The sequence below is a fragment of the Bicyclus anynana genome, chromosome 16 (assembly GCF_947172395.1).
Source record: "Bicyclus anynana chromosome 16, ilBicAnyn1.1, whole genome shotgun sequence".
In the NCBI taxonomy this organism is placed as follows: Eukaryota; Metazoa; Arthropoda; class Insecta; order Lepidoptera; family Nymphalidae; genus Bicyclus; species Bicyclus anynana.
The window spans coordinates 9836616-9852202 of NC_069098.1; the positions used below are offsets into that span (position 1 = coordinate 9836616).

Consider the following 15587-nt stretch of genomic DNA (forward strand, 5'->3'; position numbering starts at 1 on the left):
ATATGCCTAGTCAACCTAAAGCGTAAGGGCTCCCGCACACGGGCCCCGGCCACAACCACAAAACGCCGCTACCGGAATATTTCCTGTAGCTTTCATACATTTTATATGGCCCGCACCGGCCACTAAACGCCGACACAAAACGCCACCACACGCCACTCACGCGATTATGATACTGCATGTATGGGTTAAAAAGTAGCAGCCACCGACCACAAGTGTCGACCACCGGCCACAAGTTGCTGTCGCGCGCTTCAACTACTTTTATGGCCCCTTCTTGTAGCGGCGTTTGTGGCTATCGCGTGTGGCTAAATAAAGTACTCATAGCTCGTGCTTTATCACATAGGATCCTGCTTACTCTTAAATATAGCTCCCGCCCAGTCTGTAGGAAGGTACGTCTATTCTGCCATCATCTTCAATACGAAAATATTAAATATTATAGCTTGGCATTTCGTTCGGAACACTCCTGATGTTGCGCGGGGCGGGGGGCGTGTAACGACGTCACTTCCCCGCACGCTCGATTTTATACCCGCGCTGTCTTTCCCCCCGTTGCCCGCATATCATGTGTCATCAACGAACTTGCCAGACTTCTTTAGATCTCTTCTCATAACTACCAAATTACAAAAATTAAATAAAAAGAAAAGATACAGCCGAGCATAGCACCTCCTTATTTTTAAGTCAGATAAATCATTAAAATCGGTAGAGCCGTTTCGAAAGAGTGCACATCACATCACAAACAATGTGATACGAAAATTTTATACAGATAACACATTATTATGGACAAGATGTTCATAATAAAAACTTCACAAGTCACGTTAAAGCCAAGATTCTTTATAAGGTTGTTCGTCGTTCAATCGTTTCAGAGGAATTGATGCTTTTCATTTGAAAGAACCATTAGTTTCATGAATACCAGTCGATAGTAAACGTATGTTATCCGTTCTTTTCACGGCGATTTTTTTAAGAGGGATGACACTGCATTTCCTTTTGAAACACCGCTTAAGCCTAAGGGGTAGTGCTGTACCGGCATGTATAGATTTTTCATGTTCATAGTGTAGTTTATCTTATAGTCAACTTTGTCAGCTCTTTCAAAATTTTCTGTTTATAGAAAACTTACATAAAGACCTTTTTCAGTTTGTATTGAGTCTAACAGCATTCAAAACATTTTTAGTATTTAGGTGTAAATATATTCAAATGCTCCTAAGTTAGTATATTACTTGTATATCTTAAGCTATTTTTACCTATTATGTTACGGTTTTATAGAGAATAAAATATTATTATTATTATTACTTGTATATATAATATATGTATATATTTGGTGTAAATATATTCAAACACTCCTAAGTTAGTTACTTATTGGCTACTTTGGTAAAGTAGTTAGGTACGATATCTATACTAATATATAAAGTTGAAGAGTTAATCTTAGGAACTACTGGTCCAATTTGAAAAATTCTTTCAGTGTTAGATAGCCCATTTATCGAGGAAGGCTATATATTATCCCCATGTTCCTACGGGAACGGGAACCCGCGTGTAAAACCGCGCGGCGTCAGCTAGCAATTAATAAAATTGATCATCTAAATAAAATGTTATATTAAGTAACCTATGTCTTTCATATAACCTATTTCATATATGGGCTGGATTAATTTATAAATATTTCGAATTTTATATTAGGTATATTAGATTTTAAAACTAAGTAACTAATCTAATTGTCATATATCCTGCTGCTTGAGCGAAACTAAATCTGAATCAATATAACTTTAATAAAATTGTTAAGTAGCTTTGACTACTCCAATAAGCATAATACAATATTACTCTCAAATATTAACAAAGTAAACATATTAAAGGATATGGTCCATTTCAGGTCCACTCTTGTACCCCGTATCATTAAAATTTATAAAATACAAGGATTTTATTAAAATCTAAATCAAGATGGCGCCCTTAAAGCAACTATGACATGACAATTGACAGCAAACGTCAAATCGACTACTGCGTTGAAAACTTCATCAATCCGCCATTATTACCGATATAAATGTTGTATTTCTTGGGAAAAAATGAATATTATTTCGAAAGAATTAAAGATTCGTAGATTTGTATAATCAAAAATAGTTTAAAAACATATTTTCTTTTATTTCCGCCAGGGTACAATGACGGACCCTGGGCTCCATACAATTTTGGACCATCTCCTTTCATTATTTACTGGCAATTATTAATTAAAATTCGATTCGATAAAATAAATACGAATTTAACACACAACTCGATAATTCCGCTGGCAAATTAAATAAACACCTCGACCCTATTAAATAGGCTGTCATTGTCTGGCGAAAGTAATAAGAAGAAAAGGACAAAGACAAAGACGAATACAATTCCAGGATGTTTCGATGGTTCATTAGCATACAGATTGACCCGCACAGCGCGGAGACTGAAATATATTACTAACAATGAACTGAATTTTAAGTAAAATTAGACTTCTAATGACTGTTTTATATCTGAATCCAATTAGACTACTGTTTTAATTTATATAGCCCGTTTTATTCAATGTATATAGCCAGTTATTATGTTTACAAAAAATATATAGACTTGTATTATTGTAAACGTGTCAACAAATTAGTGAATAGGCCAATGCCAATTGTATGATCATCTGTATGATATCCAAGAAGGGTTGACAGTAGGCACCGGATAATATTTGTTACATAAAATCTCAATTTCGTATATGTCAACTAACATACGTCAAAGTTAGTGAATTAGCCTGCAGATCTTTAAATATTATTAATAGGACAAAATAATGTTTGAAGGGAATCATATCTACATATGAGACGGGGAAATGCGGCCTGACTTAATTGGAAAGGCGCTAAAATCTAGAAAATATCCTCTTGTGTGGGTTAAAGTTAAAATAATTGATAAATTCGCAAAGGTATACAATATACATTATACAAAACATATAATATGTCTGTGCTATAAAACGATTTTATAACTATAACTCACCTCGTTCTCAGTGTCGATCTTTCTGGAAAACTGGCCTGCTTCCAGAGATGCATCCGTCATTGTGCCTTCGTCTATTAAATTGTCTTTACTGTTTTTTCTAGAATGTCTAATGAGATCGGGTTTTTCTGTGCTCATTGCATTACTCGCATTTTCATTCGTACAGTTCTCTCGGGCCGAGTTTCTGTCTTCGTTAGTACGTGATTTATCTTCCCAGCTTTTGATTTTAAAGCACGATATTGATTTTTTATCCTCTCTAGCTTCGTCGCGGCTAATTTCTTTGTGCTCAGAATTAAGATCATCTTTGTTTTCATTTTTGACAAATGCTATCTTGAGTCTTTTTTTCTTACCATTCCATTTTGTACTCGCCGGTTTCGATGTATTGCTATCGTCACTCACGCTGTCCGTACATACCGGATTGACAAGTATTTTTGTTGACTTTGCTTTACGTTCAATCTTTCTTAAATTCAATAAATTACCAGATGAATCCACATAAATCGGTAAAGGGGTTATAGACGGCGAGTTGTCTTTGGTTTCTTCATTAACTTTGTGCTCAGAATCAGGAAATATGCTAATAGTTTTCATTACATCTGTTGTTTGGCGCATTTTACTACCAGATCCGAGTGGCCCCATAGTTATTGGTGGTCCTCCTTTAAACAATAACGCTGTCTCCGTTGGTTGACACACACAAGCTAGCATTTTCACTTGGTCACAATTTTCTTTTTTTAACTCTATATACTCGTACTACTATCATTATCATTTTATGATGTTGTTACATACAAAAACCTTCACAAATCATAGTTAGAATTAATATGTCTGGAAATCTACACAAAACATCCCCTTTCAATCTATGCAGCTACGATTTGTCCGTTTCCGAGTTTTATTTACAGAGTTTATAGCAAGTTATGTAAATCCTAACATTTCGTTTGTAGCGTTCCTACAAAGATATTAAAGTTCCGTTCTATTACGTTGACTTATGGCGCATTGTTTCTAGTTCAACGGATACAAGCTTCTGCTTAATATCTTTAATACCCGGGTTTATTTAATGCCGTGACGTTGTTTTAGCTGGTAAAATTATATTTAAGTAGCAAGTTGAAACTTTAGGAAAACGCCAAAGTTTAACGCTTTGGGCTGTTGTAAAATGGTTGTTGTAAATTAAATTCTATTTAACTGAACGACTTGTATCCTACAGATATAAACGCCAAAGTATGTAGGAATGAATGATAGGAATATTAATGTACCTATTGTATCTGCATCAGCTGGCATATTCACTATTTTGGTTTTTGATATTTGAGGGTCAAGACGAACAACAAAATGATCTGATAAGAGTTCCGTTTGTTTTTCTTTTAAGGTACATAACACTAAAAACAAAACTAAAAGTTTATTTCTTTAGTTTAACTGTCAGTAAAAGAGAAGTCGTAAAAGCTTATGTATGTCCCACAACTATAAGCATTAAAAGCATTGTTTCAATAAAGAACCGCAATTTATATATTTCTCTAGAGACTGTCGTGGTCAGAGAAAGATAAAATTAATATATTATTTTTGTTCTACAAGTAATAAGTATCATACAAGTTTGAAAAGTACCTATCTAATTCAAACATTTTTATTTTTATTCAACTGTAAAAAAAATATGTAGTTTACTTATAATGTAGGTTTATTAACACTTGAGTAAATTTTAACTCGAGTTACAATGTTCATTAAATTTCAGTACACACAATTAAGCGAATACAATTCAAGCGAAGAACAAGTGAAGTGAATTATTCAACTGAAGAACGACGTTTATTTCAAGGAGTTTGCTTAATTGTGGAAATGAACTTTGGCGAAGCAAAAACTTAGTGGGCGAATGGACAACGAAATGCAGTAGTGCTAAGAAGTCAAAGATAAACTGAGACTTACTAGACAGAGGTTTATTATATAAGTTACTAAATCTCCTTCTTTAGGTAGATGTAGAAGAGGGAATGTGGAGCTAAGAACATGCTGTTCCAATGCGAGTTGGAATACTTAAAATTTCTGACTCTTCGCTCAAACCAATTACCTTTAAACTTGCATAGCACTTAAATTCACCAACAAACTTGTCTGTCGTTTTTTGGGATGAGGTAAACTCACAAGTCGAAAATATTAAACACCAATAAATATCTCCTGCGTCCTTACTACACACAACTATAAATTAAAATCATAGTACACGCATGTGTAATTTTAGCACAATGAGACATCGATTCTATATACGCAGTTTGTATAAAAACGTTAGATCATGATCATATACCTACTTTTGACGGAGAGGTAACGTCTAGCAAGGCAGGTCCTATGATAATTGATCTAAGATTCTTCATGATCAAATGAAATTTTAAAGACATATGGCGTATCGTACTTTCTGAGGAGCGGGAAAATGACACAAACTGAGAAATTCGTCAAATAAGTTCGTGAAGAAAAGAAAAGTTCACTACTTCACAACTCCACCTAAGACTAGAATCTAGGATCTGGTGATCCGAAATAACATAGGCTAACTACTGGATCAACGAGATCACTGTCGCTGTAATAAAAAAATCAAAACTAACATAATGTTCTCACGTCTCTGACTTTCATATTTACTTTAACAGCAAAATCTTGCTTTTAATTTCCGCGCAACCGACTTGTTAAACTACATTTTACATACGAGTAGCTTACTCGTATTATGCCTGTAAGCTGTGACCTATAAATAAAGATTACACAATATTGCAAACAGGTGGGATAGAATATCAAATATTTCCGCAACAAAGGAAAATATAAGTGAAATTTTGCAAATCAGGATTACGAGCGTGTATTCAACGTACTCTGCCACCGTTAAGCGAAGTTCTTCCTTTACTTTATAACAATTTCGTGATTCCGAATGAATAACATGAATGGCTGAAGTCACCGAATTACAATAACAATGTTTAAAAACTCTAAATTGATTCATTAGTTTAGGATTTTCAAAACCACACTGACACACGTCAGCAGGGTTATTATGTAACTCGGTGTACCCTTTGACTAATGGTCGAAGGATCCATTCAAGTAATCACTCACTACATCGTTTTTAACACGTTTAATTAGCTTCACTTGTAACTATGTATGTAAGAAAATCAAATCTTGGAATTTTAATTTGACTCACTTCCTGGTCTCCGATTAGGATGTAATTTTGCACACGCTCTGAGTTCTGATGAAAATACATGACTAGCTAAGAAACGTCATTACAAATCTAATATTGAGGCCTCCCCAAAATAGCAGATTGGCTGTTTGAAATCCACCCCTATGATATGGATGTCAAATGAAAGGGTTTGCTGTCAGGAATACGTAAAAAAATTAGTCACGTGATTTATATATAATACCAGCCAATACTTGTAATTTTTAGTGTGTACTAAAAGCGTGTTTTTTAGTTTTTTATTAACTATTAAAGTTATTCATCGTATTTTCGTTTTTGCAATCATCTAACATTGTATTTTAAACAAAAATATAAATATATATGTAACAAAAGTATATGTATGTTTGTTACTTTTTCATACCTCAATCACAAGACCGATTTGGCTGAAATTTAGAATGGAGATAGATAGAGTTAACACAACTACATATTTTTCTGAAAAATATCTATGGTTTCCACGGCATTCGAGAAAAACATAATTTAACGACAACGAAAACGTAAGTTGTTAATAAAGTGTTTGTATATTTCTATAAATATACAATAGATGCATACAATTTCCGATAAAACCTCGAAAAAATCAACAAGGGACGCGCGTAAAGAGCTCACGTAGTAAAATAATAATCTCGTGCGGGATTTCATTGTTATGGCCATACATTCGTATCCTTCACAAAATGGGGGGATGAAGACCTTACTTACGATAATGCCACAAACTAAAAATACATTTCTGTACCATTCTTACACAATACTATCATAACTGTCCGTCTACTGGTTAGCTTATATGACTTCTGATCATGAGGTTTCGTGTTTGAATCTTGAGTCAGGCTATTAAATACTAAAGTTTTTTTTTCCAAAAACCATCACTGAAAAATCTCAGTCTACCAATCATTATATGGTAAAGGTTGATAGTGATCGTTACAGAATCGAAATATATCACAGCATGGGTGGTGGATCGAAAGTCATATCCTCTCTAACAAAGTGGAAAACCTGGCCCTATAGCTGGCCGTTAAAATGTATTGTATAGTTTTAAGTTATTCTGTAGCTATGTGTTGAATACAGAATACCTACCTATATTTAAAGGTTTATTAGTTTATTTAATTATTAAATACTCTCTTTTCTTTTCTATAATATCTAAAATAAGAGTTTTCAATTTCTCAGGCTTCAATTTGTTATTTGTTCCTTGTTACTTCAGGCATCATGGGTGTCTTATAATGGCTTTAACAATATTTCCGCAACTGTCCCTAAAATAGTCTCCCGCCCTCATTAAAGTTCCCGTGAACTAATTAAAAAGAAGCAATTATGTCCTTTGGAAGTAATGTATTCAATTATAATTTTCAGGAAACCCATTAAAACTGGCACACTTCAGCGGAAAATTAAGATGAATTTCGCATACAACGATCGCAGTTGCGAAAATTTTACATTTTTATTTTCAAAACAGAAAACAAGTAATAAAGTTCGTGGGAATTGCCGTAATGATCGCAAACCTTCGTAGAGGATATGAAACCTAAAAAGTAAAATAAAATAAATAATAGTCGTGGGCGGGCGCTAATTTGTACGAATATATCTAGTATACATTTTGGTTCCGTATTCAACGTGTGGTTGATTCGACTACATCGCAACCACAATACAAACAACGTTGCGTGAACGGAACAACGTTGATCTATCAAAACACTAGATACTTCGCAACCACATCGCAACCACTAGTGACAATTCAACCACGTTGACATGTAGGTACCATCAAGCTACTGCAATAAGCTGCAGCGATACTATTCACATGTGACCACTGCTTGACCATTTATTGATTGATTTTTACATGCTTTATATTAGCTTCACTATGTATGTAAGAAAATCTTGGAATCTAAATTTGACCCACTTCCCGGTCTTTGAGTAGGATGAAGTTTTGCACACGCTCCGAGTTCTGATGACAATACATGCCTAACTAAGAAACGTCATTACAAATCCAATATGGCGGCCTCCCCAATCACTTGTAGCTATGTAAGAAAGACAGATCTTGGAATATTAATTTGACCCACTTCCCGGTCTTCGATTAGGATGAAATTTTGCACACGCTCTAAGTTCGGATGACAATACATGACTAGCTACGAAACGTCATTATAAATTCAATATGACGGCCTCCCCAAGATGGCGGACTGGCTGTTTGAAATCCACCCCCATGATATGGATATCAAATGAAAGGGTTTGCTGCCAAGAATACGAAAAAAATTGACACGTGACTTAAATCCAATATTTGTAATTTTTAGTGCGTGCTGTATGCGGTTTTTTAGTTTTTTAAACTATTTAAAGTTATTATTAAAAACAATATTAACCATTAATCTTTGATTAAGATCAATATTCCTTTTACTAATAAGCGAAAAACCTGTGTTACTAATGGGTATGTAATTTAAGTCAGGAATTAAAAATTATAGGTAACTTTAAGACCTGTCAGATTTGAGTCCAAGATAAGGTTTTGAGATGCATGGGTCTCCCTAACATTACTTATTGGAAGCTGTACGCTGTCAACGAAATGGCACATAATTTAATCTCAGGTATTATATATAAATACAGCCTGTTTTATTATGAAAACATAATTTTGATCTAATAACACACAACGAATTTCGTAAAAATACCGCAAATCAGTTACGAAATTCATTGTATACACACGAAATATATTTTTATAAAAGCCTCATTGTGAAATATTTCAACATTTTCTTCATTTATTATTTATGTAAGAGTTTTGCTTATAAATATTAAACAGTAAGTATATACAATTGTTACCCATCAAGACTTTTATATATTTTATCTATTGTTACATTTCTTTCATCTGTCATCTTTTTATTAAAGCAACGCCGGAAAATTAGACGCAATTCAAGACTTCGAATATGGGAATCCAAAGAAAATACACATAAAGCATATTGAATAGATAATCATACGTATCATAACGAATGATTAAAATTAAATTAATATCTATTAATTACTTTACAACAAAAACGATCAATCATTAACTAATTGCCATCGACATTTTCCGAAAGCTGTCATCGACGGAATACTAACAAAAGTAGATAAAAGCTAATTGACATGAGCGGTTGAAAAAAAACCTAAAATTTTATTAGCTAATCCAATTACTTACAAGCTAACGAAATCAATGGAAAGACATTATGTGCTTAGACAATTTATTTACAGCTCATAGCTTTAAATATGTCAGTCAGGACGTAAAAATACATACTACAACTGAAAATAGAAGAGAACATCTAAGTCTGTCTTCCATGAAAGTAGGTCAACGAATTCTGACAAAGCGCTCTAAAAGTAAATACCTAGATGACATCTGAAACTAAAACATCTAATTCTATTCAGTAGTTCTACAGTTTTTCACTAGTTTAGTAATTTGGAAAAATCTTTAAAACAGAACGATAGTCATCATCATCATCATCATCATATCAGCTGATGGACGTCCACTGCCGGACATAGGCATTTTGTAGGGACTTCCGAACATGACGATACTGAGCCACCTGCATCCAGCGAATCCCACCAGGTGGACTGACTTGATGTCGTCAGTCCACCTGGTGGGGGGTCGACCAACACTGCGCTTACTAGTGCGGGGTCGCCATTCCAGCACTATCGGACCCCAACGTCCATCGGCTCATCGAACTATGTGCCCCGCCCAACAGAACGATAGTGACGTTTGTAAACATTATTGGTGCATCTCAGTATTGATCCATAAAGGCTCCCACACACGGGCCACCAGCCACAACCACAAAACGCCGCTACTGGCATATTTCCTGTAGTTTTCAGACATTTTATATGGACTCTGCGCACACGGTTGACGCCAGTGGCCGCCACACGCTAGAATCGTCACTGCTCGCTTCTTGTGGCTCTCACCGGTCACTAAACGCCGCCCTACGTAGCAAAGTAGCAACCACTGACCGCAAGTGTCGACCCGACGGCCTCCGTGGCGCAGTGGTATGCGCGGTGGATTTACTTGACGGAGGTCCTGGGTTCGATCCCCGGCTGGGTTGGTCTGGCTGGTGGGAGGCTTCGGTCGTTACCACCCTACCGACAAAGACGTACCGCCAAGTAATTTAGCGTTCCGGTACGATGTCCTGTAGAGACCGAAAGGGGTGTGGATTTTCACCCTCCTCCTAACAAGTTAGCCCGCTTCCATCTTAGATTGCATCATCACTTACCATCAGGTGAGATTGTAGTCAAGGGCTAACTTGTAAAGAATAAAAAAAAAAAAAACAAAAGTCGACCACTGGTCACAAGGCTATCGCGCGCTTAGCTACTTTTGTGGCCCCTTCTTGCTTGTTGTGGCGGCTTTTGTGGCTGTCGCGTGTGCGGCGACGCTAAGTGGTAGGTACCTACTAAAGGTATGCGTCCACAGATCCGCATCGTATTCTACAATCCGTTTGATGCGATGCGTCCGATACGTACGATGGATCTGCGGGCGCCTACCAATATATTGTAAAATATCAGTGCCTATAGCAATACCTGTATTGTGTTTAGGTATATACCTATATTCGCTAACTCAGTGACTTTCAAATGAACGCCAACAAACTCGCTTATTGATATCCATTGAAGATATCGTATGAAATATATATTATTTGTATCTCTCAAATAAGTTGTAATACGTACTAATTTGCCTGAAAGAGATCTTTTGTCTATAAAATTGATGTGTTCTTTTGTTATTTTTTTTTTTGTGGAATCAAGTTATACATATATAATTACATTACATTATACATATATAAATAAATCAAATTAAATATACATAAATATATTACATTATACATATATAAATAAATAAGTAATATCTAACAAGACGACTTTATCCTTTGAAAGACACAAAGTTAGCGACTTAGGTACTCATCTGAGCAGATCTCATCAAATCTCTGCGCGGCATCAAATTTTCATAGCTCCGTACAAAATCGGATCGTGGCACATGTCGTGCAATCGGATTAGGTTAAAGGCACTAATTGCCTGTAACTCACGACAAGGGCGTTTTGTGTTTCGTCGTTGAAATCGAAAATTATACCCACATGAGAACGGTCTGGTATAATTGGTTTTAGGTGAAAATGCTGCGAAACTTCACTCATCGGTAATTCGGTATTGAGTTATTTCCTTCATAACTCGACAGGTCTTCTCGTGTTACTTTATAACTAGGACTTCACAATGAAAGGAGGTTCTTAACGTGTATTTTTTCATGTTTATCACTTCATAACTCCATCTTTTACAAAAACGCAAAAAAAGTAGTTTGGTTTTTAAATCAAACAATCTAATCAAATAACTTAAATGAAATAGCATATTTTTCCTATTCTGTAGCTTTTTTATGGTGATAAAAAAGCTACAGAATAGGAACCATAGAATTCAACAGAATAGTCTATCCTACTAATATTATAAACGCGAAAGTTTGTATGAATGTTTGTTACTCTTTAACGCCGCTACTACTGAAGCGATTTGGCTAAAATTTGGAATGGAAATGGATTTTACTCTGGATTTATATAGAGGATTAACACATAGGCTACTTTTTATCCCGAAAAAATCCATAGTTTCCCGAGATTTGCGAATGATATGAATGTTTGTTACTCTTTCACGCCTCGACTACTTAATCGAATTAGTTGAAATTTGGTATTGAGATATATTATAGCATGGATTACCACATAGGCTACTTTTTATCTCGGAAAAATCCAGGGTTCCCTAGGGATTTGTGAAAAACTAAATTCCACGCGGACAAAGTCGCGGGCGTCCGCTAGTGAACCTATATTTCTGGTTATCATCATTTGATATCAACGCTAGAAGGTAGGAGAGAATCGTCGTTCATTTTAAATTATTATGGGATAAACTAAAAACGAAACAATAAAATCCTTATTTAATCACTCGATTTTAATAAAAGCTATTGATCGGTTTGAAGGTAGTGACAATCTAAATAGTTGATGGGGATTCATTTTGTTTTTCTGTACCGCCTTCATGCTGTAAACTCATTATGGAATTTGTCAAACTACTCTACTTTATATTACGAACTCAAATTTGAGAATTACTCGACAATACAATAGCAAACTTTATTACACAAACGGTAGGTATAAACTCACATTACCTCGTGGGTGAAGGTAAACTTTAGTTACAATAAACGTAACACAGTTACAGCTTCTGTGCTAACTGTAATAATATTATCCAATATTTCACTACACTAAAAAGGGAATACATATTCACATTATTAAATTTAACTACAATTTTCTCAGTCACGAAGCAATGTGTTCGTAAATTTGCTTAATATTCCAGTAACCTTTTCATAACCGCTAAAGGTTTCAATTAAGGTCTTCGCATAACCAAGTGGTAGATTTATGAATACACTAGTACTTAAGTTGTATAAGGGTAGTATTCCGGTGAACGGTACTCAACTACTCAGGTATTATTAGGTGTGCATTATAAATGAGCACAAAGAGCCTCCTGTTTCCAGAGTTTCTGGTGAATGTACATTTTATTAATTTGAAAAAACGAGCTTTAATAAAGTTTATACTCTGTTAAAGCGATATTTTTTAATTCATGTCAAGTCAGCGTGATCTACTTTATAGGACTTTGCTTAGTAGTAAAATAATATTAAAACATTTTTTCATTCTAAAGATATATCCGTACCTACTTTAACTATATACTAAAACTTTCCATGAAAAATATAAATTGAAATATTAGAAAACCATCCAAATAAAGAAAAGATAGTTGTTTAGAGAAAATCACAATCGTACATACATACATATATCTGCGTACAAAATAGGGACCGAATACAAAACCATATTAAGTACTTGAAGTCGAATAAATTCTTACAAGAAAAGGCTTACTCCAATTAAAAGAAAAGTTTTATTATATTGACATAGATATCATGCTAACTGAGATGATATATTAACAATACGGTTATTTATTCAAAACAAAACAGCCAAAGGCAGTTAAACAACAGAACTCAGATAACTGATCTAAAGAGCCCGAAACCTTTTCCAATACGTATCAGAAATATCTAGTAAAACAAAATACGAAACACAATTTTAATTGTACCTATCTGGAAAGTCGAAACTCTTGAAACTCCTCCTTTGTTTCCAATTGTTACAAACTGCCTGTATCACATTTATTAAGTTCTACAAGGTAAAGAAACGAAAATATACAGAGTGCTCAGTGGCGTGCACTTCATACATGCATTAAAGAGCTGCATACCCTAAGAGTTGTCTTCTTAGTACTTATTCCCACAAAAACGTTCCCGTTGTTGTGGGAAAACACGGGGAAAATCGAGTGGACGTCCGCTAGTTTGAAAATAAATAATTTTCAAATGAATAAGAATGTTAATATTAGTACTCTGTAGGTAGCAGTTAAAAATAATAATAAATAATTAATTAGCTTCGAGAAAAAGCGAAAAAAGCGGACGCATTTAATTGCCTTCAATATTTTCCAAGAGCAATCGGCTGAAGTGTACCCACTCGCAGCAAATCGGCTTATTTGGTGCCCACGTTCACGTATTTTTTTTCTATAAAAGGATTTTTTTATAAATGCCATTTACGTAATCAATGCGTCTACCTACCCTACCTACCTGTACCCTACCCTACCTCTACCTTACGTTGAAATTTTTCCTGAATTTTCTTTGCTATAAACCTCACGGAGCTCGAGACCTTTCCAACGAATGCAAAACCGTGGAAATCGGTTCGCGCCTTCTGGAGTTATAGCGTCAGGAAGGAAAACCCGACTTATTTTTATATAGTAGAAGACCGCCTTTTCTGTTGAAATTTTTTCTGAATTTTCTTTGCTATAAACCTCACGGAGCCCGAGACCTTTCCAACGAATGCAAAACCGTGGAAATCGGTTCGTGCGTTCTGGAGTTATAGCGTCAGGAAGGAAAACCCGACTTATTTTTATAAAGTAAGATTATACGTTCTTTCTATTGTTAACCCTCGATGCAAAAAGAGGGGTTATAAGTTTGTCTGTCTGTCTATCAGTCTGTCTGTGGCACCATAGCTCCCGAATAGATGAAGCGATTACAATTTAGTTTCTTTTTGTATGAAAGGTGACTTATGTGCGAGTGTTCTTAGACTTGTTAGATGAAAATCGGTTGAGTCGATTAAAAGATCTGGGGTGTGAAAGTGGGGAAGAATAACCGAATGTCGAGTGGGTCTCAAATGAAAGCTGAGTTCTATTCACTGTAAAAGAATATGGATGACTTGGTCGAAAGTGTATTTTTTAATATATTCATGACCTTCAGGGGTTTTTCAAAATTTCAATTATACGTTTTTATCTAAGTAATTAAGCAAATAAAATGTACAGCTATAAAGCTAAAGCTTTAGGGTCTTCGATTACAGAATTTATTTCATGGATCCTTCGACAATAAAGTGCACATAAATCAAGTTAATGTCCGTGGACAGAGGATTTATTTACTCAGAGTGCCCTAAATCTTCATAACAACATAATCAACCACATCGCACCAACTTCGGCTAAATTAATTCTGTGAAGATAACTTAAACAACGCCTACAAGCTATTTTCTTGTAGTTTACGACTACATAGTTGCAATTTTGCCCTATGAAATAAAAAATGAGGAGGATTGAAATTAAAAAGTGTATTTATAATTATGTTTTTGGAATTACCAGATACTTATTTACTTTAGAGATACATATTTAATATACATTATATAGTATATTCTTTTTCTATGTTTGTGTATTCAAACGAAATTTAATAATATACTATCTTTATATTATGACTAGCGGACGCCCGCGACTTCGTCCAGTTTCAAGCCCTATTTCACCTCTTTAGGGGTTGAATTTAAAAATTTTTTGATCCTTACTATATTTCATGACAAACAAATAACAAATTTTTAAATCTGTAACTCTAAAATATAAGGACTTTCCATAGAAACTTTTAACCCCTTTTTATTTTATATTCGCAATAAGAACTGTCCTATAATCTTCTCCGTATTATGGTCTTAAACCGTGCCAAGTTTCATTTGAATTCGTTCAGTAGTTTCAGCGTGATGCCGGAATAACAAAAAAAACATGGACGGACAAAAATCGAAAAATAATATTTTTAGCTTCAGTATCGTTTATATAAAGACAACAAAAAATTTTAAAATATCTTCAATGTACAGAATTGAACCTGCTACAGTTTTATTGTAAGTATAGATATAGATAAATAAATAACTAGTACTTGATATGACTGTCAAACTGACTGACAGTTTGATATAGGTAGAGCATTATATACAGTAGTTTCTAAATGTTGTCCCTAATCAAATACATTTACTTGTTTACTACTTACTTAAGTACTTACTGCTTTGTTCCATATAAACAAACTACTTGCGTAAGTATCCTCAGTAAGACCTCATATTATGTTGTCCACAATATTTGTCTACATTGAATGTTTTCAAAATCGATTGTAGCCAACATACTCGTAAGTAGGGAAATCTAAAAATACGAAATAACTGAGGCAAGAAGTTATAAATTTAAAGATTAT

General features: G+C 34.6%; 1 protein-coding gene across 7 annotated transcripts in view; it reads right to left on the reverse strand.

Moving 5' to 3' along the window:
* Positions 1 to 15587, reverse strand: part of LOC112048176 (apoptosis-stimulating of p53 protein 1) — a 371714-nt gene that overhangs the window by 81526 nt on the left and 274601 nt on the right. For 3 of the 7 annotated variants that reach the window (XM_024085602.2, XM_024085599.2, XM_024085598.2), the window contains exon 2: positions 2974 to 3756. The exons of the other annotated variants lie outside the window; for them this stretch is intronic. In XM_024085602.2, coding sequence (XP_023941370.2) covers positions 2974 to 3669 — 696 coding nt within the window. In that variant the 5' untranslated portion in view covers positions 3670 to 3756. The remainder of the gene's footprint in view (positions 1 to 2973; positions 3757 to 15587) is intronic. 7 annotated transcript variants of the gene reach the window in all.